Source organism: Triturus cristatus, chromosome 4_1 (assembly GCF_964204655.1).
Source record: "Triturus cristatus chromosome 4_1, aTriCri1.1, whole genome shotgun sequence".
Lineage (NCBI taxonomy): Eukaryota > Metazoa > Chordata > Amphibia > Caudata > Salamandridae > Triturus > Triturus cristatus.
In genome coordinates this window covers 305,943,882-305,969,665 of record NC_140585.1, presented here as the reverse complement: position 1 = coordinate 305,969,665, position 25,784 = coordinate 305,943,882, and the positions used below count along the sequence as shown (strand labels likewise).

Below are 25,784 nucleotides of genomic sequence, written 5' to 3'. Positions count from 1 at the left end.
TCCCCCAGCAAGGCGGCTCATCCAGATCTTCTTCTCCACCGTCTGGTTGAATCTGCTTTGGGCTGTCTCCTAACATGTGTTGTTCAGTGTTTAAACATCCGTGTTATTATTGTTTTGGGGGTCATTGTTACTACCTGTGATTCTGCTTGTGTACCACTTTTCTGTTTCTTCTTTTACCATTCGGCAGCTCACCGCCCTTGCACAGTCATTTGTCCGGATAAGTACCCTTGGGCACCCTTCTCTTAACTGAGGTCCAGTCGGTATGTTAGCATTGTCTACTGTAGGCTGTGCAGATTAATGAATAGCCAATGCGCCAAGCACCCTTCCCTTTAAGTGTCACTCTTCCTGGCCCTGGGGTGACGCCCATGGACTGCGTTGTGGTTAGAGTTAGGCCCGGGAAGGGAGTTCTGTCCCCTAGCGCCCTCCCATGGGAAATCCCCTTTGTGGTTGGCTTTTCTTTTTTTGTTTTGTTGCTTTCTGTCACGTTACGCCATCATCATGCTGGTCGCAGTTTGTGGCATGGTGTCATCGGCCATTGTTTATCTTTTTGGGTGGGCTACACTATGCCGGCACGTTTGGGGTGCCATTGTGGGAGGGGGTGGGAAGGGTGGCTTTGTACCCCTGTAGGGATTTCCTACTTCAGTGATTTGTTGCAAGAAGAAGGGTATGGGTTGGAAATTGTTTTACTTGTTTCCACGTTTATTGGACACACACAGCTACACAGAATTTGGTCTTCCCACTTGACCATGTATTTCCGCGACACTCACGGCATTATCACATTTCCCTGACATGCCCGCATGGATGATGCCTGCTGACTCTTCTTGTCTCAGACTGCTTACGTGGAACGTCAGGGGGCTTAGTGACCCCCGCAAGCGTCGGCAGATATTAGCGTACCTCGATAGGCATCACATCCAGATAGCCATGCTCCAAGAAACGCATATAGATCCCAAGCGCTCTCCCTTCTTTGGTACTAAATGGGCCTCTGCAAGCGTATATTCGTCCTATTCCACGTACTCCCGTGGCACACTCATACTCATAAAGAAAAATACACCATTTATTGTGGGGGGAACCTATAGTGAGTCCGCTGGACGTAGCTGTATCATCTGGGGTACGCTGGCTACTCAGTCTGTTGCGCTTGTTTGTACGTATGGTCCTAACACGGATGATCCTGGCTATTTCACTGCTCTCTGGGGTCAAATAATGAAAATAGGATCCACGCATATCATATGGGGTGGGGATTTCAACACTGCGCTTTGTCCCACCATGGATCGTTCTTATCCCCACCCCCATCACTATACTAATGCGCGTGAGACTTTGGCAGGACTCTTCCGTGACCATGGGCTTGTGGATACGTGGCGGTTTGCACATCCCGCTACTAAGGAGGGCACCTTCTATACAGCGGGCCATTCCACATGGTCCCGGCTGGACTAATGGATCTGTTCTCGAGGAGTGACACCTTGGATTCGTAGTGTAGCGCATCTGGCCCGTACGCACTCAGACCATGCACCGGTATACCTTGAACTACTGCCCCCGAACTCTATTGCCGCTCCTCGTTGCTGGAGACTCATCCCTGAGGCACTCCACGATGCGGTGTTTCATGCTGAGCTGGGGGAGGAGATCGCTGATTTCTTGGCTAGAAATAAGGGCACTGTGGATGACCTGGGCATATTCTGGGAGGCCTTCAAGGTCACGGTCAGGGGCATATGTATTTCAAAAAGTTCTGGAGTACTTCGAGACATTAGAAATAGACTGCGTGGCTTGGAATTGGAGATAAAGCAACTGGAGATTAATATGTGGGGTGTTAACTCCACCACTCAGCAGGCCACCCTTCGTGAAAAACGTACTGATTATGTTGACACTGCGTCTCGGGAGGTGAAGTTTCGAGGTAAATATTTTACCGCCTGTAGATATGGGGAGGGTGAGCGGCCTGGGCGTGCTTTGGCGAATACCATTAAACAGCCTCGGTTCTCTAATTATGTGTTGGATTTGGTGGATGGCGATGGTAATAGACATAGAGACAGCCTCAGCATACTCAACTTCTTTGTTAAATATTACAAGGACTTGTACTGCTCGCACCGCTCTTCACCTCCAGATTTCGCTCCCTATTTACAAGATATAGCTCTTGGCTGGCTGGGGGATTCCCAGCGTGCATTCCTAGCGGCACCCTTTGAGGACGATGAAATACGCGAGGCCGTAATGCAACTGGCGTCGGGAAAGGCTCCAGGCTCAGACGGCCTGCCTATTGATTTTTACAAAGCCTATATAGAACAGCTAGTCCCCGTTCTGAAGGAGGTTTTTCTTGAGGCCACCATGCGAGAAGCATTGATCACGTTGTTATTAAAACCTGGTAAGCCGGCAGATCACTGCAAATCTTATAGGCCACTCTCTCTTATCAATACGGACACAAAAATTCTGGCCAAGTTACTAGCCAATCGTCTGCACCTTCTCATGGATAAGCTGGTGCTCCCGGACCAATCTGGGTTTATCCCAGGAAGAGCCACGTCCCATAATCTCAGAACGCTGTTTTCTATTTTGCAGGAGGTTGACCCGAAACTGCATCTGGCAGCAGTGTTCCTAGACGCCTCCAAGGCCTTTGATTCTGTGGAATGGGACTACCTCTTCACCATCCTGCAGAGTCTAGGCCAACCAGTGGGTTTCATTTTGTGGATCCGCTTACTGTACACTGCCCCCACGGCTAGGGTCTTATTTAATGGTCATACCTCTTCCTCCTTTTCTCTATCCCGTGGTACACGGCAGGGATGTCCGCTATCTCCCCTCCTATTTGCTTTAATCATGGAACCCTTAGAAGCAAAAATTCGACAACATTACAGCCATTTGGGCCTTCGGTGTTTGTTACGACCTATTCTCATCTCGCTATATGCGGATGATGTCACTTTGTATGTTAAAGATCCGCACCTTAATCTCAACTCCCTCCTGTGGGAATTTATCAAATTCTGTGGTTATTCTGGTATTCGGATAAACTGGACCAAGTCATTGATATTTCCGTTGACTAGTGCGGTTTCCCCCTTTGATACAGATTATCCACTCAAATGGTGTGATACTGACGTTAAATATGTAGGTATCCATATATCGGCAGATCGTGAGGAATTAATGAGAGCAAACTATGGATGTGCAATGGAACACATCACGAATTGCGTTACTCGGTGGATCGCCCTTCCATTGTCTATGGCCGGTCGGGTGTCCCCTATAAAAATGGTTATCCTCCCTAAATTTTAACACTTATTTATTAATATTCCTTACGATCCTGGTCGACATTTTTTTGCCTCGTTGCGTTCAGAACTGATATGCCTGGTTTGGGGAGGAAAGCAGCCACCCATACAATGGGATACCCTCATGAGGCCATATTCCCAAGGAGGTTTCGATATACCCAACTTCGAACTGTACTACCTCTGTGCCCAGGCCCACTTTGCTCATTACTGGTTCCATCAGCCTCGATATACCCCTCATGTTGCGACAGAGCATTGGCAAGCTGACCCTGTCCCGCTGAATGGCGCAATCCTGGCTGGCGTTTCCCCCCGGGTGCGCTGCCCCTCCTCAGTGGATTGCACAATCCTGGCCTGGTCCCGCATTCGTGATCATATACAGGCCACTTGTTTATACTCTTCCCTCCTTCCGCTCACGTATCATCCAGACATCTTCCTGCTACAGGAGGGCATCTTTAGGAAGGTAGCGCGTTCACATAAGCTATACTGCTGGGGAGATCTGTATCTTCATGGTACCTTCCGCACACTCCCACAGCTGTGCTCTGATCTGCCGCCGTCCTCCATGGAAACATTCTTGTATGCTCGCCTTCGGCACGGCATGCAGGCCTGCACCCCGTCTTACCCTTCTGAGTCTGCGACGTTAGCCCCTCTACACCATGTTCTACGTTCACCCTCTGCGTCACATCTGGTGTCCACTCTCTACCATGCGCTCTACAGGGATGTGGAGTACCCTCTGAGTGCAGCGCGAGCTAAATGGTCGCTGGAATTTGAACAAGATATTACTGATGAACAATGGCTGTTCTGTTGCAAGCAGATGGAGCATATTTCTTCTAACAGCCGGCTTCGGCTGATTCATTACAGATTTTTGCATCGCAGCTACCACACCCCTGTTAAGCTTCATAAATTTGGGTTGCGGGACACGGATCGGTGCGAGAGGTGTGGGATGGAAAATGTGGATTTCCTGCATCTAGCTTGGGACTGTTCGGATGTCTACGCTTATTGGAGTCATGTCCTCGAGGCTTTGGATGCTATGGCCCTAATACCTGTACCCAGGTCCCCCTGGTGGTCCTGCTGGGGTATACTGAGCACATTCCTGCTTCATGTCATAAATTTGTTTCCTTTAGCCTAGCTATCGCTAAGCAGAGAATAGCCGGTAGGTGGGGAAGAGGCAGGGCACCCAAGTTTAAGGACTGGCTTTCTGATATGATCTTTTGGCAAGATCAACTCCACACATATGCTGAACTGCTTCCTCGTTCTTCCCGTCCGTGGGACATCTGGGGTCCACTTCAGGCATACTTACTGCAACATCCCATTAGTGACACACACGCATTGTAGGTTATTTGCTGGCTCTCTCATTTACAGTATCCCGTTGGTCACTCTGTTGCTCACGTAAGGAGGACGCTCGGGGCCAAGGCTATTTACCACACCTCTAGGTCCCGCGTTTGACAATCCTCCCCTCTCATCTCCCTTCACACCAAGATGCACAGCTACCCATTGCGCGACTATACTGGGTATGTGCGGTCGGCCGCTGTCACCTGATGCACGCAGGCTCATGGTTGCTCTCTCCTCATTGGTTACTTGTCCATGTAAATGTGCCAGATTCCTATTTGATGGCCTTGCGGCACCATGTCATGCTGTATAGTATGATGTCCTTTTCATATGTCTTCACTAACTGCCATTTGCTGATTTCGATATGTTTATATGCATGCTATACTTATAAATCAAGCTGAGCATATCTGCTGAGTCCTGGTTTACGCTGCCTCCCAAATGACGTTCCGCAACTGAGGACATTTTCATGTAAATGTCAGTGGGTTTTGTTCAAAGGCCACCAAACTCTGCGCCCTGATGCGGGCATCTGTAATTCTTCAGTGTTTTTTGCTGTGCGACCCTTGTCATTACTGTAATGTTGTGTCTGTCTCCATATAATCAATAAATAAAGTTTGAAAAAAAAAAAGATTTACTATTCCCACTCCAATATGAGCAACAGTAGGGAAAATGTTGGACTTTGGTGGGGTTTGATTTACTGTTCTAATTCTCATTCCAATTTGAACAACAGTAAGGAAAGTTTTGGACTTTGGAGGGATTAGATTTACTTTTCTTACTCCAACGTAAGCAAAAGCAGAGGAAATGTTGGACTATGGATAGGTTAGAGACACTATTCCCCCTGTAACCTAGGCCATAGTAGGGAAATTGTCTGACTTTTGAGTGGTTAGATATTCTATTCTCATTCCAATCTGAGTAACTGTAGGGAAACTGTAGGGCTTTAGAGCGGTCAAATCCAGTATTCCAAATACGATGTAAGTAAAAGAAGAGAAAGTGTTGGACTTTGGAGGGTTAAATTTACTATTCACATTCCTCTCAACAACAGTAGGGGAAGTATTGGACTTTGGAAGGGTTAGATATACTGTTTTGAACTCCACCATGAGCAACAGCAGGGACAGTGTTGAATTTTGAAGGGAATAATTTTACTATTGCCACTCCAATTTAAGCAAAAGCAGGGAAAGTGTTGGACTTTAGAGAGGTTAGATTAACGATTCCCACTCCAACATAAATAGCAGTAGGGAAAGTGTTGGACTTTGGAGGGGTCAGATTTACTACCCCTACTCATAAAGTTTTGTTAAAAACATATAGGTATCAGGCCTCAAGAAATCTACTCGCTCACTCGCTATTTTTAGGGTCTACTAACCCAGTCTGATGAGACAGCTCGAGCTGACAAAGAACGAGTATTTTGTTCATTCATAAAGTGAATGAGCAAGTCTAGAACCATATTTTGCATCATATTCATGTTCTGGAATCTGGATTCCCCTTCAAAGAGAGGCTTTCCAATATATGTTTGGAAGCTCTGGGCAGCCAATGTCCATCAGGGATTTTACAACCTCTCCAGGACATCAGCAATAGCTTCAGACACTTTTGTTATTTGTTGTTTTTTTAACAAACAAATTAGCATTTTCAAAAAACACATATGTGCACACCTCTCACCACTCCCCCCACACCCTCCATCCCGCAATACTGCTACAGAATCTGCCACAAATACTGCCACAAAATCTACAAATTTGACCGTACTGACCCATCAGATACTGCGGTGCCTTGTAACCCATAGTAGTACCATCATTTGCCCCACGACTAGGCATATTTCGTCGGTCATCCCCGCGCCCTTTAGATAGTCTCCACCTGTTTGGAGCACCAGTCCAATGTCTTCCACCACTTTGAGATGGAAGGAGGGTTTGGGAAGCTCCATTTCTGCGCAATACCTAGAACCGATGCGACACCCAACACCCTCAACACCCGCTAGCTCCTATTCCCTCCTGTGTCTTCCAGGATCCCCAGTAGACCCACTCTGGGTGTCAGGTCAATGTGTCTCCAGAGTACCTGTGTAAACGTTCCAGCAATATGCCCCCAGTATGGCACAATGTCAGGGCACTCCCAGACCACATGAAAGAATCTGCGTCAGGATGGATACATCGAAAGTATTTGAGTGCTGGGAGTATTCCTACCCACCAAAAACAGTGGGGGCTGGGGTAAGTCGTGTGCAGATAGTTTAGTTGAATGGGATGCAGTCTGGATGATTCTCACCTAGGTAACCTTCCCTTCTCACTGTATTGTTCCACTTCCCTGCTTCTGCACTACCCACTGTAAATCCCCGAATATGTACATCCCTTTGTTGTTAGCTTTGTACTGCCTGAGTCACATACATGCATACAAACATAAATGCACTATAAGGGGCTATCAATAATAAGCCCAACTTTTTCCAAGTAGTGTTAATCACTCTACCATTCATCATACACCTTGATTATCGGTAATAGTTAGCTATCATCCTAACCCAAAACTAAGCACATCTGGGGAGCAGGGAGTGAAGTTAACAGTTTTCCCCTCATTGCTGCAAAATGATAGGACCATCTACGATCTAACACATGGAAGCAGACTGAATGAACTTAAAAAGACACGCAAAGTCCTTTTAGTTTGTTTTTTTATAATCACAATTGTTTTTTTTGTGGTTTTTTTTGCAGCAAGGGTAAGACACAGTACAAAGCATATTACTTCAACAACAGTAGCAATAGGCAGTAAAAGCAATAAGCGCCAACATGTCATCTGCCGACCAGTTTGTAATATGCCCACCACCTCCTCCAAATGTATTCATGTTTGAGGGGACAATCACAGGCTTTGTAGGTGAAACAGCAATCACATCACATGCGTTACAACGCATGCGATTACAATGCGGTTGTTACAATGACCGCGTTGTTAAATCGCAGCACCATTACAAGGCAAGTCTTTACATCGACTTGCTCTAGGGGGCCCTCTAAACTAAGGAATAGTACAATTTGGGGGGGCGTGGCTAACCGAGCAGCGAGATGGCCGCTCTCTGAGTGAGCTCCGCCGGCTGCACACAAATTAATCCTTCATAATCCTGCGCGACGCTGCTGAGGGGCCCGGATTCCGTGAGAAACTGATGCGGCAACCCGGAGGCACGACCGATTAAATCCTGGCCGCTCGCGAACGGCTGCGCGCTGTGACCTGGCGACCGCGATTGAAGCCGGCCCGCCGGCTGGAGCCCGCCTGACACGGCGGAGCCCGAGGCGGCTGTGAATCCTGACCGGACCCCGGGGATTCCCAGGCCCGCGGAGATCGGCGGAGAGGAGGCCACCCTGACGCCCTTGCTGCGGAGCTGGGAGCCACCGGCGGACACTGCGTGGTGCTACCTGTGCGCAGAGTGCGGGAGCGGAGCGGCCATCCACCAGGGGTAGCGGATCGGGGGAGGGTCGGGGCTGCAGCCGAGGAGCGACGCCGCCATTTTGCAGTGTGACTGGGGCGACCGAGCAGAAACTGTGGTCCCGCTGCGCTGTATAGCCCACGCTGTACATGCCCCTTGCTTGCTGTACCCTGGGGCCCCGGCTGTTCACCGCTGGGTGTACGGGCGTTGATCGCGCCCTGGCGCCAGGGGCTCCGCTCCCGGGCATAAAACGACGTGCTGACGGCCTCGGCCTGCTCCCGCCGGAGCCTCCCACGCTCTGTGTCCTCAACTTGGAGACCGTAGGCCACACTTGGAGGGGTCGCCGTCGGACACTGGGCAGCCCACTGGTTTTGGAGCTTCTGTCCCCTTGCTCCCTCTTGCGACGCCTCGAGCTGTGCCGGCCAGTCCTGGGGGCCTACGCAACGCGCCGGTGAGCGCTTCCTGCCGCGGACTGCGCATCGCGCCCTGCACGGGTCAGAGATGGGGGGCACGAAGGACGCAAAACAGTCCAAATTGTCTTTCGACCACAAACAGAGGGCCAAGCAACAGGCGGTGGACACGGGGGCCACGTCGTCACCCCCAAAGAGCCCCGCAGCCGAAGTCGATTTTGGCGCTTTGATGATGGAGGTCAGATCAAGCCTAAAGAGCATAGACGCAAAGCTGGATGCCATGGCTGTACAGCTAGAGGCGGTAAAATCCAAAGTGGAAGTGCACGAAACGAGGCTCGACTGCCTAGAAAACAAGCATACCGAATGTGCCGAGTTTCAGCAGCAGGCGAAAAACCACATCACAAATATTGAGCGCGAACTGGAGGCCATGCGAGCTAAGGCGGACGATCTGGAAGCGCGTTCCCGGAGGTCCAATGTCCGAATTACGGGCATTCCAGAGACGGACAACACCGGAAAGATGGAGGTCTTTGTGTCTGATTTGTTACACGAGCTGTTCGATCCGGACCTGTCCCAGGTATTCACGGTGGAGAGGGCGCACAGGACACTGGGCAAGAGACCGCCACCAGGCGCCACCCCACGCCCTATATTGGTCAAGCTACTCAACTTCCAGGATAGGGACCGCATCCTGCAGTTGGCCCGGGAAAAAGGCAAAATCATCCATAAGGGGAATCATATCTCATTTTACCCTGATTTCACCCCCCTGGTCCAGGCAGCCAGAAAGGAGTTCATACCTGCGAAGAAGCTCCTGATGCAGGCCGGAGTCCAATACTCCTTGCTCTACCCAGCAAAACTGAAAATCTTTCATGAACGAACTGCTCACTTCTTCACTGACGCCAAGGAGGCCCTAAAGTTCGCTAAACACATCGGAGGCCCTGGTGCCAGACGCAAATCGCCGAGGTTGGAGGAGGACGCGGCCCGCATAAGCGACAACGATTGAGGTACAGGGGGTGTAGTAATCTGGGTTGGTCCCTTCCACTAAAGTTGACATTTGCTGGACTGTTTGGTCCCCTCTAGATGTGCACTGGGGCCGCTACTGGACCTGTTGGAGCTGGCCCGCTCGTGCCGGGTGGGTCTTGGTTGCTGATTGTGTCGCAGGTCTGGGGCGCACTGGACGGCATACTACTCCGGTGCTGTGTGTTCCATACCGCTGGGCGCCCCTCGGGTGTCGCGTAGGATCTTCAGTGTGCGGCCACCCTGTGCATTCAGGGGTGTCAGCTAGGAGCACCTCGCCCCATGGGGAATCTCCTGTTGTTTTTGTTCTCGGTTGACTCAAGTGCGTTTCAGAGCACGTATGGGATTCTAGCGCAACCTATTTGGGGGGTTGGCGTGGGTGGGGGTTGGGAGGGACTTTTGTTTGTTTGTTTACCGGTGCTGGTGCAATGCATTGCAATTTATCATTACATGACCGTGCTGAGCGGGGGCGAGCGGTGGTCTGGGCCTGTTGGTGTGGTGTGGGGGGGCGGGGAGGCGGCCTGGTCGCCTTGGCTGTGCCGTCAACATGGGGGGAGTTAAACTGTGGACTTGGAACATTCGTGGCCTTGGGGACTATAAAAAAGCCAGGTTGATGCATACTATGTTGACTAGACACAATGTAGACATTTGCTTGTTACAGGAAACTCACATTAACTCTGCCCCATCGCCCAGGCTAAAACACCACAGATGGTCGCATGTATATTCCGCTATATACTCTAACTATGCCCGGGGGGTGGCTGTCCTCGTACGGAGGGGGCTGGACTGGAGAGAGCATCATTGTGTACTGGATAAGGAGGGTCGTTATGTACTGGTTCATGGCTCATTGCAGGGTAGGCCACTGGTTCTAGCCGCTGTATATGGCCCCAATGTGGATGACCCTGAATTTTTCCGTAATGTCTGGGCGCAAATTGTGTTGCTTGATTGTGACCTGATAGTGGTGGGGGGTGATTTCAACGTGGTGTTGGATGACGAATTGGACAGAAGGGGCACTAGTAGGCCTACACATACGAAGGCGAGACAGGCGTTGCTGGATGTGCTGGAGGAGGGGAGACTGACTGATGTGTGGAGACTCCGACACCCCGGAGAGAGAATGGGGACCTGTATCACGTGCCACCACGACGCTTGGTCCCGTCTAGACTTTTGGCTGCTGTCCCCTGAGGTGGCTACCTGGGTGGGGGAGGTGGAGATTCAGGCTAGGTCGCTTTCGGACCACGCCCCCTGCATGCTAGAACTGCGTATACCCAACGTGGCCCCTAGGGCGTTTTCGTGGCGACTGCCGCCCCACGCTCTTACGGATCAGGTGTTCACGGAAGAAATTAGGGATGACATTGTTAAGTACTTCGAGGACAACGAGGGTTCAGCCTCCTCTGAGGCCGTGGTGTGGGACGCCTTTAAGGCGGTAATACGGGGCCAGTGCATAGCTCGGCGGGCGGGGGTGCTACACTCCATACGCCGGACACTGGCTAAGTTAGAGCAAGAACTCAAGGAGCTGGACTCGGCCTTCTGCCGGGACCCGACGTTGGCTAATGCAGGTAGTCTCAAAACAAAACTATTGGAATACAATGAGGAGGCGCAGAGAGAGGTGAAGTTCTTGGGGAAACAGGCGGAAGCCCGTAGGTATGGGGAGGGTGATAGACCGAGCAGAACACTGGCTAGGCTGATTGCTCCCCAGGCTCAGGCGCACTATATACACACCATCATGTCCAGTGAGGGGACGCAGGTCACGGGCCAGGAGGCGGTGCTGAAGGCCTTTGCTGACTTTTATGCCTCTCTATACACGTCCAAACACTCGGCTGCCCCGACTTCCCTGGACGATTTTCTTGACTCTATAGCCCTTGTCTGGTTCAATGACAACCATAGGCAATACATGGACCTGCCTGTCTCGGCTCAGGACATAGCTCAGGTCATTAAAAGCATGCCGGCTAATAAGGCTCCCGGCCCAGATGGCCTTACCACAATGTTTTACAAGACATACGCTGAAGAACTAGCTCCGAAATTGCACTCTGTATTCGTGGAGGCGCTAGAGCTGAATGCCCTCCCAGACTCCATGCGCGAGGCACTCATTGTCACTCTCTTAAAACCCGACAAAGACGAACTGTATCTGGACTCCTATCGTCCCCTCTCTCTCATAAATGTAGACGCCAAAATCTTTGCCAAGGTCATAGCGGACAAACTACAGCCGCTACTGCCGATCATTGCTCTCCCAGACCAGTCGGGGTTTGTCCCTGGCCGTGCCACTTCGCACAACCTCAGAACACTTTTCTCCATCCTACATTATCTTCACCCCTCCGTCCAGGCCGCGGTCGTGTTCTTAGACGCGACCAAGGCCTTTGATTCGTTAGAATGGCCGTACCTCTTTCGTGTCTTGAGCAGGATGGGCTTCAGTCGCAACTTTATTAATCTCATCCAATTGCTATATGACAGACCTCGTGCTCGGGTGCGAGTGAATGGCCTGGTGTCCGAACCCTTTCCCATCTCCAGGGGGACTAGACAGGGGTGCCCTCTGTCGCCCCTCCTCTTCGCTATCGCGATGGAACCACTGGCGGCCAGAATACGCCAACACCACACGGCGAGGGGGATAGGCTTCAGCTCTCGCAGCCTGCTGATCTCGCTTTATGCAGATGACGTTACTCTGTATGTCTCCAACCCCGCAGAGAATTTGAATCCCCTGCTCCGAGAATTTGTACGTTTCGAGGGACTGGCGGGCGTGTCTATAAACTGGTCCAAGTCCGTTGCATTCCCTCTCACTGACGAGACAGCTCCACCTCCTTCGGACTACCCCCTACGTTGGGAGACTGATGCGGTCAAATACTTGGGTATTTGGATTAGTCGGGACACGCAGGAACTATGGTCTCTAAACTTCGGCAGAGCGGTCGACTGGTTGGAGCGGAGGGTGGAGGTCTGGAACAAACTTCCCCTGTCCCTGGTGGCGAGGGTGGCGCTGGCAAAGATGGTAGTTCTCCCGAAATTCCTTTATCTGTTCGTTAATCTCCCGTTGCCCATGACTGCATGCTTCCACGCACGAGTCCGCTCCCTACTTGTGTCTCTGGTGTGGGCTGGGCGGCAGGCGCGGACCTCTTGGGCTTTGCTCACGCTCCCGCTGCGGCAGGGGGGCCTTGGAGCGCCTGACCTTAAGCTTTACTCGCTGTGCGCTCAGGCTCAATTTCTACACTTCTGGGCATTCCCCACCCCCTACCAGCCGCACGTGGCGGTGGAATTGGCTGCGGTTGCCCCGCTGCCGCTCCGGGTGGCGTTGTATGGCAGGGTTTCCCGCCCCTCGAAGGAGGTGGACACCGTTGAGATGATCCGCTGGTCATGGAAGGAGCTACGCCGGAGGGCGGGCCTTCCCTTGCTCTATGCGCCGGCCATACCGCTGCGAAGCAATCCGATGCTGCCTTGCCTTAGCGCTAGGGGAGATACTCTTACGCTCCAGGGGAGACGGGTGGCCACTTTCGCTGACCTTTACCCTGATGGGACGTTTGGGGAGTTGGGTGTCCGCTCGGACGGCCAGCCTACCTCGTTCTCGGACGAGCTCCTGTATCACTCTCTCCGGGAGTCCTGCAAAAAGATGTGGCCTCAATTCCCCGAGGAACCCCCACAACTGGATGCCCTTCAAAACTTGCTGTCACGACCCTCCCCCGCGAAGCTGGTGTCCAGACTGTACAACTGCATGCAGGAGCAGGCACCGCTCACCGTGCCTGGGGCCAAACAGGCTTGGGCCACAGATCTGGACGGTGCCCTGTCAGATGCCATGTGGGAATATTGCTGTAAGCAACTCACAGCGCTGTCACCGAACTATAGACTCCGACTGGTCCATTTTAAATTCTTGCACCGGTACTACCGCACACCAGTGCTGCTGCATCGCATGGGGATCCGCACTGACGCTTCCTGTTGGAAGTGTGGCGGAGCTGACGCGTCCTTCATTCATGTGGCGTGGAGCTGCCCTAAGCTAGTTGAGTACTGGTCGAGCATCTTTGAGGCCATCAACCGCATTTTAAACAGGACTGATGAGCCCTCTCCGCTTTTGGGGCTCCTGGGATACGTTAAAGACACCGAACCCGCTGACAGGAAACTGCACGCGATGCTGCTACTTTACGCTAAACGTCAGGTGGCGATACACTGGGGCCGTGGAGCCTTGCCTACGTTCGCCGCATGGGTTCGTGACGTTGCGTATGGTCAGACGCAGCTCACGACCTACTGGGAGTCGATGCCCACCGCATCTAGGCCCAATGACATCTGGGAACCCTTCCTGCAGTGGACAAGAGAGCGGGCGGGTTCGGCTGCATCTGTGGACTCCCCCGGGACGGGCGTTTCGGATGACATGGGGTAGGCCTGTGAGCCCTATCCACACTGTGATGGGTGGATGGATGCCTGCTTGGTGGGTGCGCCTGGGGGTAGCGGAGAGTGTTGCTTTTGCTGGATCCCGTGCCTGCCGCATGCCTGTCGGATTTGTCGTGTTGCCTCCCCTCCCCATCCGGGAGATTTGCTGCCTTGTCCTGCTGCGTCCCCCCCCCCCCCCTGCCCTATGGCTGCTGCCCTGTGCTCCTCCTACAGCCACCGATGCTACTCGTGGTCGTCCCTCCAGGACGGACGGGTCCTAGTACGTGAGCCCCTGCGTGAGCGAGCTGTGATGTCTGTTGGTTTATTGCACTAGTTCTGCACCGAAAGTTTTCTGTTTCCCTCCGATTGTTGCGGGGGGGTTGGGAGAAAAGGTGGCAGTGGGTGATCTATCTATACATTGCCTTTTACATGAGCTGCGGTCCCGGTACTCGCTGGAGCGACTGGACGGGACCGGGTGCCTAGGATTTGTTTTTAGTCCACGAAGCCCACAAATGTAAGACCTTCCACTCTTCACTGACTACGCCATTGTACCGCTCATCAATGTCATTGGTGTGTATCTCCCTGTATGTTAAGATGCTGACATTACTTATGACTTCTGCCATGGTGCGCCTTAACTGGACACATTTGTCGATATCGCGGCCTGCCTCCGGGTTGTTGGCGTGACGCAGTGTAATCATTACTTTGCTAAATAAAGGTCTTTCAAAAAAAAAAAAAAAAAAAAAAAAAAAAAAAGGAATAGTACAATTTACCATTCCAACACCTTTCCTACTGTTGCACACACTGAAGTTGGAATAGTAAATTATACTATTCCTAAGTCCAGCACGCCCCCTAGAGCAAGTCATTGTAATGACTTGCGTTGTAATGGTACTGCGATGTAACAACAGTGTAACGACCGCGTTGTAATCGCATGCGTTGTGAACACATGCTATGTAAAAGGCTATATTTGCTTTGTAGATGGGCTCCTCCACTTTAGCCCCCAGCCCAGTAAGTAATAGTAGGTGGTGAGGAGGACTTCCAATGACGAGCAATGTAATGCTTGGCCATCATAGTGCCAGAGCTGGCTAGAGTGCTTCACCCTCAATATCCCTGCACATCCCCCAAAATGCCCAACAGTGCACTACGGGGGGAACAATCAACTGGTCTCGCTTGAATTTCAGATAAGGCAGTAAAAATAAAGGCCCAATATCTTGCGATAGTCAGACAGGACCACACTATGTGAAAAAAATATTTTAGTTGAATCAGGCAAGAGGGAATAACCAACTCCAGTGAAGCCATCTTGGCATCTTTTCAATCGTTATCATCTAGTGTGCAACCCAACTCTCTCACTTAGCCCAAAGGGCTCCAGAGAACTCTGGTGAGTTAATGACCAGAAATCAATATATATCTGCTAGATTCCACCTCAGCCCAATGGCCCTTAAAGAACTTGGGCCTAGAGAGGGTTATTTTGCGGCAGGTGCTGCAACTGTGGTTGATACACCGTAAATGCAAGGCAAAGCGGAAGATATATGTAGCATTGGGTCATGTGGAGGTGAAATGTTTCCGGAGGGCCTGGAAGGTTTTCAGTTCTGAACCCTCCCAGAATTCCTTTTACTTTCTTAATTTTGTGTCCCTGAAGACTGTGCTGTGTTTCTGAGGAAAGGACACTAGACAGTGCTGGATGCTCAGTCTTGTTGTAGTGCTTATACAAACACAAACTCGAATTTAGACAGTGATACATTGTGATTTGAGCCTACAGTTCCAGGCAGGTTATGTTCCTTTCACTCTGTAAGCCTACTTTGAACTGGGTCAGTAATGGCATGGTCCACTACAGTATATTAATTTTTGCACTTTGTGGAACTCGTGTCAGTTCAAGTCAACCACACCCATGCTAGGGTAGAGCCAACCTATATCAAATGTGAGTTACTGCACCTCTATTAACTTAAGAGTCTGTAAATGCTATGGTTGGACGCCTTAGAGGCATTTTCATTCCAGGGAGTCCTTCATATAAAAAACAGTAGCTCAGTGCATGACTTTTCACAGTACCTGCTTCTCGTATTGAGTAGTGCCTAAGCTCTGGTGTCAGCTCAATGCACTGTGCCCTACCACACTACACAAAGGACTACCATGTATGAAAGCTGAAATTTACCAGCAAACTGCAATTAAACATACAAAAAGACGAACATACTGAAGCTCTTATTTTTACATTAACTTTTTACCTGTCCATTTTGCTGATTTGGACCCTCTTCCCGCCACTGCCCCCTCTCACCCCCAAAGATTGTTGAAGAGGTTTCCTTCTCATTGCAATGACTGGCTATGGCAGTGAGCTCATAACTGGGGTGATGCACTTAAAATGGATCAAACATGCAGGGAATAACACACGTTAATGCATTGTTTTCTGTATGTGAAATTATACCAAAGTGGACACAGATCTCAATTGTCAACTGTTTTCCTTTTCCAGACTTCTGTACAGGGCCATTGACTCTCACACAGAGGACATCGGTCCCATCTACAACCACCGAGTGGAGATCTCCATCTTCTTCATCATCTACATCATTATCATCGCCTTCTTCATGATGAACATCTTTGTTGGTTTTGTCATTGTCACATTTCAGGAGCAGGGAGAGCAGGAGTACAAGAACTGTGAACTTGACAAAAATCAAGTAAGTCTCAGAAGCTCCAATGTCTGGGATCTGCCTAAGATGACGAATACCACCTTGTTTTGGGGAAAGCCTGAACTCTCAGGTTATTCTCTAATGCCGCACATCAAACTCTCAAATGTTGGAAATCTATATCTGAGACTTGTAAACTGTATAGATTTAGGACTAAGATTTCTGGACTGTAAGACGTAGAACATCAGCTGTGCCTGCGAATTCCTTTTTGTTACTACTGGCCCTTACTACCTTCTGTACCCCCCTTGCAGCGCCAGTGTGTGGAATACGCCCTGAAAGCCCGTCCCCTGCGAAGATACATCCCAAAGAATCCTTACCAGTATAAGGTCTGGTATGTCGTGAACTCAACCTACTTCGAGTATCTGATGTTTGTGCTGATCCTGCTTAACACCATCTGCCTGGCGATGCAGGTGAGAGATAAAGCAGTTGGACATATGTACCTATCTACCATGAGGGTTTCAGATCTAAGAACACTATTTAGTATTGTGTTCAGGTCATCATTCTCAACAGGAGGTTCATACCTTTTCAAGGTTTGGTATATAAAGGTAGTGGTTTTGTGTCTTTCCATTAAGGACGTTTCTCTGCAAAGCAACCCTGCTGGGTGGCTGAGACGTTGTTGCTGTATACAGTGAAAGCTTTCATTCTTCTGAAACTTCAAGAATCTTATGGGACAATATTAATAGTAAAATGAAACAAGATGGGACTAGCTTATTCTGACTACTGAATCCTTCCTTACAAGAGGGTCAAGAAAATTAATGGTACAGGTGGAAATGCTTTCAAAGCTATTAGCCTTCAATTTATTATTACCTCTACAAAGATGATCATGCTCAAATATTGTCATAATCTACTAGAAAAATTCTCTTTTTTATTAAATAAATACCGTTCAAAGCCAAGTCTGTGGTAGGTTGGAATTGTCTTGCATAATATGCAGCTTTGTACTTAGATGGAGATCAAGCTGCACTAAGAGGGACACTGGCCCTTTCGGAGCAGGCTGTACACAGTAGTTTGAGATGTGATTGAAAAGCTTTTTCGATGCCACCTCGTACATTATAAACTCAAACTGGTCATCTTTTCAAACTTCCACCAGGAAAATGTGGTCGAATTTTTGACATTCCTGTAAAGCATCAATTAAGGTTTCAATATTGACCACTACAACAATTTCTCTTGTTAGGGAATCCCCAAAAACGTTTTTTTTTTTTATTGTAAACGCTGCTAAATCCAGTTATATTGTAGTTGCTTCTGTTTCAAGACAGCAGCACACCGTACTGTACACAGACTACTTGTACTGCTAACGCGTGCCAGAATAAAAATTAAATTCATTAATACCTGGTAATAGTGTCATTCATGGCAAACAGATCAAAACTGTCTGATCTTACCCAATGCCTGCCTCCATTGTAACAATACAGCCCATCTAGAGATGTGTCGGTTAAATAGGACTAGAACACGGACATACGCTTTTCCATTCTTTCTGGTAACTTCTGGCACTTTTTCCCTGTCACTTTGAGGGAAGTGAATACAACTAACCCATTCAAGAAGGAGACTACAATGTAATTACTCTATCAAAAACATGTTGTTTATTCCAGTGAATGAGAATACCTGAGAATAATATACTCAGGAATGAAGGCCACACACAATAACATTTATTGGCATAACGAAGGGAGTTTAAAATACAAGACTCCTTTTTGAATCCAGAGATATTTTATGTCGAGAAAACAAAACTAGACCATGTTGACTTTTTTAAAAGTTAAAAAGAAATATCAAGAATACTGCAAAAAAATAATCAAACAAGCTTTTTAAAACAGACATTGAATTGTGATAAAGACTTGTTCCTATGCAGTCAGCAGAAATGAAAAAAACGGAAGGTGGTATCCTCTGCTACACACCGAACCATGTTAAGATCACCATAAAGTCAAAGTCTTTAAATTAGCAGTACTCCAGAACATTATTATTAGAAAACTGAAGAATGGCTTGTTGATTTACTGCTGTTGAGTTTTTCATTCAGTGTGTGGACTCCAGTTAGAGATTCTCATGAAAAATGTTGTTATTCAATATGGGAATTTGTTTGTAGTTGCCCATACTGAGTGCCAAAAAATATGTTCCAAATTGAGCATGGAACAGAAACATTATGAGCAACTAGGACAGCGACCTTACCTACCAAAGTTTGTTCAGAATGAATACAAACGTGCGTGTTTGTAGTATTATTGTTAGATGAGAGGAGTTCCAGACCAGTTTCCCCCCCTGCTCCTTTTCTATTGCCTTTCTTTTTGTCCTTTTAACCTAACTTCAGTCATCCTTCCCTCAAGTTTGTTAAAGATTGCACTTCACCTGTGACCATTAATAGCAGGACAGAAATACCCGCTCCTACGAAGTGTCTAGCTAGCTTTAATTTAAGAGTTATTATGTGTACTCAGAGGGACAGGCTCCGAGTGGGTTGATGCATGCCTGAGTAAACTGGTCATGCCTCTAAAGACTAAACCAGTGCTCTCCTAAATGTAAGACTCTTCTTCATGGGGGTGAATGATATTGTAAAAGTCTTGCGAAGGTGAAACAAGAGGGAGAATCAGCACTACAAAATCCTTATGCAGCTCCTTTAAGTAATTTAAAATCATTGAGATTCTGTGAAATGAAATGTTAGAGATGCATAGCATTTCAAAGGGCCATTCTGCTCCAGCGATTCCAGAGCACTGTGCACTACTAAAGAAAGGTGGTTATTCTAGTCTCTGCTCAGGTTACATAGTTATCGTTCTGATTACATTTGTGTTACAATTCAATAATTATCGGACATATGTCTCTCGTCTAATGATTTTAAGCTTTCACATAATTCCATACAATAACAATCTCAGATGCAAACAATCGTTTATGGCTCAGCGCTGAGATCAGAATTCTCTTGTCTTCTGTGTAGCACTACGGCCAGAGCTGCACCTTCAAAGAAGCCATGAACATCCTCAACATGCTCTTCACCGGCCTCTTCACCGTGGAAATGATTCTCAAACTCATTGCGTTCAAACCCAAGGTGGGTGTCGCTGTGGATCAAAAGACGTTTGGTGGTGGGATATCCTTGTTATCATTCGGAGCAGACCGACCGTGGGAAGGTTTTTTGGATGTGCTGTGTGAAAGGGTGATCTTTCTCATAATTGCCGCGAAAAAGGGGGTTTGCTGGTATGGAGTCTCACTTTGTGCTTGGCGAGTTGTATAACAGAAGCTTCTTAGAGGGAGCCCGGAGAGTGCCTCATAGTGCCAATAAAATAATATTTGTGTATCGTAGAAATGGAGCATAGAGGTATTATCAGTGTTTCTAACTGTTTGGAGCCCAGCGATTTACACTATAATGAAACTATTCATGCAGTCAGTATCTTTTGGAAGGTCTCTGCCACACACAAAACGATAGTGACTTCCCCATTGTGTAATCCTGTCTGTGATTTCTCATTTCCCATTCCCTCTATCCCTTTTCCTTGTCCTTTGTTTAAGAAACCCATCTAGCTAAAAAAGTGAGTAGTGGAAGCAGCTGTTGGATAGTGGGTTGCCCATGTCTTGCTAAATACAGTTTGCATAGGAAAAAAACATTCATACAACTTCCATACTGTGAATCCTCGAGGCTTGTACATTCATTTATTTTAGTATGTTATAGAATGCAACAACTGAGTCGCCATACACGTTTTTGATGCTGCTGGCCTTGACAGTAGATGACACAGTTGCATTTGGTGATAATATAGGTTTGCCTTCATGTATTGCCTTAATTAGACGGATAAGGTTGTACGAGTTTTCTAAAGTCTAGTTAATCTGTTTCTGATGGGAGGTTGCAGAGTGTTCCGTGCAACCAGTCCCGTAACAATTGGTCTGCTTTTGAATCTGTTGTTAGTGTCTCGGAGGTGGACACTAGTTTGTGCTATAACGACAGTTTTTCTATGAGCTAGGTTGGCACTTGACCAAATTGGACTTTATGCATGAATGAAGGAGTTTTGAAATGAATCAGTGTTCCATGGCAAAGATTGAGATCAGAGTATGTGTGCAAGGTCTTAGTTTTTTTTAGCCTCAATCGTGAATTTTACATCCTTGGCTAGCGGGACATTCATGTCCAAGGAGATGCCTTGTTCAAGATAGTTATCGATTAGGACACCTATCTCCAATTTCCTGCCTTTGTCTAGAATGACAAGCACAACATACACAAGTAATATTAACATTTCAAGATACTGCCAGCTTAATTTTGTACAGGGACGATGATCATCCATGAACATCTATAGGCGTCTTGGCCAAGAGTGTTCCTAGCAGCTAATGTGAAAAGAGCAGTGAAAGTCCTAGAGTGCTCGTTTACGGTATATTGGTAGAAGTTTCTTTTTAGAGCCATTAAGGCTGAATCATTCAGCATTTGTAGAGCACGGCACTGTCACCCCTGGTGGTATCTGGGCACTGGGGTGCAAGGTCTTCGTCGTGCCAGCTCCCCCTGCGACAGGTCTTGAGGAAACTGCAGGAAGAGGGAAGAAACAAGCAGAAAAAAGGTAAAACAGAGGGCAGAAAAATGAGCAAGCAGAAAAGACAAAACGGGGCAGAAAAACAAGCAGGAACGGCAAAACAGAGGGCAGAAAAAACAAGCCGAAAAGGCAAGACAAATCAGAAGAGGGCAAAATAGAGGGCAGAAAGGAGCAGAAAAGGCCTAACTGAGGGCAGAAAAAGTAGCAGAAAAGGCAAAACAGAGGGCAGAAAAACAAGCCGAGAAGGCAAAACAGAGCAGAAGAGGGCAAAACATAGGGCAGAAAAATGAGCAGAAAAGGCAAAACAGAGGGCAGAAAAATTTGTGAAAAGGCAATACAGAGCAAGAAATCAGCAGAGGAAGCACAAACAGAGGGCAGAGGGTAGCGGACTGCGGGCAAGCTGGACAGGAAAGCTGTTGCAGGGGGAGCTGGTACGAGGACCTGCTCAATAGGGGTTGCACTGCAGCCTCCATTAATTAGGTCCTGAGGGGTGAGCGGGACGCCAGGTGGCAGGGGGAGGGGCAATGAAAATGTAAGAGGAAGGAACCGGCGGGAAGAGGGCAGAAAAAAGCAAAACAGAGGGCAGAAAAACAAGGAGAAAAGGCAAAACAGAGGGCAGAAAAACAAGAAGAAAAGACAAAAAAGAGCAGAAGAGTGCAAAACAGAGGGCAGAAAAGGCAAAACAGAGGGTAGAAAAACAAGCAAAGGAGGCACAAACAGAGGGCAGCAGATAGACAGGCACAGAGGGTGGCGGACTGTGGGCAAGCTAGACAGAATACTGTTGCAGGGGGAGCTGGCACGGGCACCTGCTCGTGAGAAAAAAATGTTTCCCTTACAACTATGGATGTGTTGACACTGTTTTTCAGTAGCTTGAAAGTATCTTCTTTTATGTCAATTTTTACAAATTAGTGTTGTTATCCACATTAGAATGTAGCGGTATTCCTTGTTCAGACATTGAATTGCCCTCTGGTATTTTGAAAGGAAAAGGGGATTGCTTTCTGGTATTGTGTAGGGAAAGGGGTAGGGGTCAAAGTTATTGCCTTGTTTAACTTCTTAGATTCACTGAATATAAAATAGATGAACTATGTCAATGCTTGATCATCTACTTCTTCAACTTATGTGAAATAAAGAGATGGGCTAGAGTGTTTATTGAATTCTTATGATAGTTGAATAAATAATAGGTACATAAAATCTGGCTCTCTGCCTAGTAACCAAATATGAGCTATCCCATATATTTAGGCCTCTGAGTAGGGCAGAGCGCTATCCCTGCATGGCATACTACGCCACCCGATCACAACTGTCCGTGTGTAACGGCACTGGGATTAATAAAAAAAAAGAAATGAAAATGTGACGTGGTTCACCTACAAGAATTATACTCTAATCTGCCTCAAGTTCTGGCATCTATTTAAAGGGGAGGCTATGTGTAGGTGTGCTGTAGAGATCTATATAATTAAAGTAAGTAATACAGGCAAGGGATAAAAAGGAAAGCCGTCAGGCTTTATATGCAGTGCAGGCTTGATTTCGCTCTTACTTGCAGAGTCAGATCAGGATTTCATGAAAGAATAAAGAAGACCTGTGCTTGTTCTGTACACTTTTTTTTCTAAGCCAGTTATCCTGGGGAAATTTGCATAGTTCTGAGACATTGTGACATTGTTTTCATGTAGGCGGACATGCTCGTGAGACCCCTGGTGTCATTATTAATTATATAATAATAATATAACTGCACAGTGCAAGTCATGTAGGAGTAATAGCGTTGGCTGCGACACTCAATTATTTAATATGTAAGATTTTTCACACTGCGTTAAAAAGAATTCCACGGGGAACTGGATATGAGCACACAATGAAACTGATCGGCAGCACAGGCTGAGAACACATTTCTTAACTCTTCCTCTTGAGGAGGGGCACTGGGGCAGTCCTGATCGTAAGACCTAAAACGTTAAAATGCTCAGCGTAAGTGCCGACGATAGATTTTGAGGAAGTATCGGAACCTCCCCATCTTTCTTATGTAAGTGTCGCTCTTTTCCACATTCTTATGTTAGGATGAATACATGAAGTCTTGTTTACCACCTACACCACCAGAAGCAAGCTGAGGGTTATTTCTGCTTCATGGCCCGCAAGTGCAGGTATGCGAAGCAGTGTCCTTAAATCAGATTTGGGGTAACTCCACCCAAAAGGGTAGCCGTCTTTCAGTTCTGTTAGGCAGACAATGAGTTCAGCTCAGCCATGTGTTTCTTCAGGATGGCACTGCTTTAGAATTTGTTCCAACCTGCAATGCAGAGATGAATGGACCATGAGTTGTGGCATAGCTACATTTACTTACAAAAGAAAAGAGGGAGGTAGATGTAGCGGCTAGGTTTATCTTCCTATTAATTCAGTAGTGAGACCAAAATTGAGTATTGCGAAGAAAACCTACCCTTAGGGAATGAGATAGGCTACAACGAGATTCTGTCGTAATCAGTAGTGTAGAAAAAATACTTTTTTTCTAGAGACCCCTCACCCCCCAGGGTTGGCCCTAGGTGGCATGCTTCATCATTTGGGTTCCTCTTAATCCTCTACGGATGAGGCGTGCTGCAACTTGCGAAATACGTAGGAGCACTTAGTTGTAGACCGCATGCGGTTTCCAGGGATAGCAGTAGGTTATTTGGACCAGAGGAAGCTTTGACGAATGTGTGACTACAAGCTCCTCCACCCCTGGCATTGACCATGATGCAAGAGTTTGCATTATAACCATACGGATTAAAATACAAGTACCATATGTATACAGTGTATGCCTAATAAGTGTGCACCACTGACATCCTTTAGTTAGGATCTATTAGGAGTGGCACACACAGGGCTGGATCCAGTGGAGTCCTGATGAAGAGCTAATAGGGGACCAGCTCAAAACATATTGATACAATCACGTTACTGAGACAGCCAGACTCATTATAGTCGGGTTCTCTTTCATTAATAACCCCTGATTTTTAACCGTACCAACTAGGGGTGGGAATAAAATAGTGGTCTACTAGTTAGGCATTTTAAAATATTTTTCCACCCACTCCACACATCACTGCACCACACATAGTCTACAACTAAGTGCTCCTACGTATTTCGCAAGTCGCAGCACGCCTCAATATGTAGAGGATTGAGAGGAACCCCAATGATGATGCATACCACCTAGGGGCAACCCTGGTGGGTGAGGGGTCTCTGGAAAAAAAGTATTTTTTCTAGACTAGTGATTACGACGGAATCTCCTTGTGTCCTATCTCATTCCCTAAGGGCAGGTTTTCTTCGCAATAGCTACATTTACATCAGTGCAGGTCACGCAACTGTTTAATATTTACTAGCAACAACTACGATGGGAGTCAGCGGTTTGAAATTGAATCAAGAGCGCTAATGCCAAATGGGCCAGTCTGCATTAACGGCATTGGCCAGCCCCCTGCTGGCTTAGGGCTGCACACTGTAGACTTTCGAATTACAACTTCTGCCCCCACATTACTGCTTTCATAAGTCTCATACAAGGCATGGTAGAACATGTTCATTAGTGTCCCTTCGCTTGGCATGGTGTAATTGTCCACAACACCAATAATAATTATTGGTGCTGCTCTAATGCATGGTACTCATTATTAAGGCCTCAGCCCCAGGGTGGTTCTAGAAATGTGTGCTATGGATCGACACACACCAGGCAAGAAAGCAGTGGTTTGTGTTAATTGCACCAGAGATCTGTCATATGTATGCATACAGTGAAACAAAACTAAAATGTATGCATCAGAATGATGATAAACTTTAATCACAGAAGACCAATTGGGGACAGTAACGATTCTTGTTTTGCAGCAGCAGACAAGATTATTCACGCAGTTTTGATTGCATTTCCTTTCTATCTTCGGCAGTGCCTAATTTGAGCCGGGGGTTTCCGGTGCTGAGCACTGGCACTTAATGATCATCACCAGCTCTTTTCATGAGCACCAGTTAAGGACACATTCATTTATGGTAGGCAGGGGAGATTAGGTGATATGCCCAGAATCCCAGGATGATGAGCCAACGTAGAGACTCTTCTAACCTGGTTCCCCAGCTCCAAAGTCGGCAGCTCAGGCCTAATGCTACATCTTCTCCCCACTTTCATGGTTAGTAGTTGGTTCTGTTTTAGGCAGCGCTAACAGGAGAAATGGGCTGGTGCAAGCTGCCTCCTGACGAGAACCCTTGCACTTACGTTTTTTACAAATCAACCACATTGTATAGGTGAACTTCGGTATCTCAGTGAAGCAACATGTCGACTTGTGGGAGACGCAAGACAGAAATACGACATGCAAGTGCCCACTCTTCTGCTGTATTGTGGTGAATGCTGGTCTGCCGCATGCTGATGTCCCTTTACAATGAGGCTGCTCATTTGCAACATTGCTATGTTGCCATAGTGACATTTCAATAATATCAGCTCTGTGCGGTGTTAGGTTACTCCCTGAAGCTCTGCAACACTGCCCTGTGCAGCATGTCTTCCTTGTTTCTCTCTATAGGCTTCTTTCTAATTATAAGCGTAGTTGTCTTTGATTCTGAATATTTTGTAACTATATTGACCTTCTACAAATTTACTTACAAAGACGTTTTATTGTGGTAGAGGGCAGGGCCAAAAACAATTAAATGATCAACTTAAGCCAGCACATACGGCCAATTTTGTCTTCATGGTAAGAATAGATAACTGCATTTTTCTTTAGTTTTTTGGACAAAGTTTGTCAAATGATAGTGAAGGGCTAATCTTTATTATAAAGAGAAGGAATGCCAGTCTACCACAATTCCTGATAAAACCTAGGCTTCTTGAGATCTTTGGGTTGTAAGTGCTTGGTGAGAATGATAAACTCAAAAACCACTATCGAGGGAGAGGATACAGGCCAGGGTAACAAAGTTCTGATCACCCCTTTAGTCAATTTTCTCTACATGATGTAAGTAGGAAGGGAAACAGCCTTTAAGACAATGGCCAAACA

The 25,784-nt window shown here is 47.5% G+C and overlaps 1 protein-coding gene and 1 long non-coding RNA gene across 2 annotated transcripts in view; one reads left to right on the top strand and one right to left on the bottom strand.

Annotated features, from left to right (window-relative positions):
- The window catches only part of CACNA1C (calcium voltage-gated channel subunit alpha1 C), a 2,189,932-nt gene that overhangs the window by 1,658,527 nt on the left and 505,621 nt on the right, over positions 1-25,784 (top strand). Inside the window, exons 27-29 of the mRNA XM_085652198.1 lie at positions 16,153-16,354; positions 16,615-16,773; positions 19,266-19,376. Of these exons, the coding sequence (XP_085508324.1) occupies positions 16,153-16,354; positions 16,615-16,773; positions 19,266-19,376 (472 nt within the window). The remainder of the gene's footprint in view (positions 1-16,152; positions 16,355-16,614; positions 16,774-19,265; positions 19,377-25,784) is intronic.
- Positions 18,013-25,784, bottom strand: part of LOC146854830 (uncharacterized) — a 45,167-nt gene continuing 37,395 nt past the window's right edge. Inside the window, exon 3 of the long non-coding RNA XR_014981221.1 lies at positions 18,013-20,825. This is a non-coding gene — a long non-coding RNA (uncharacterized LOC146854830). The remainder of the gene's footprint in view (positions 20,826-25,784) is intronic.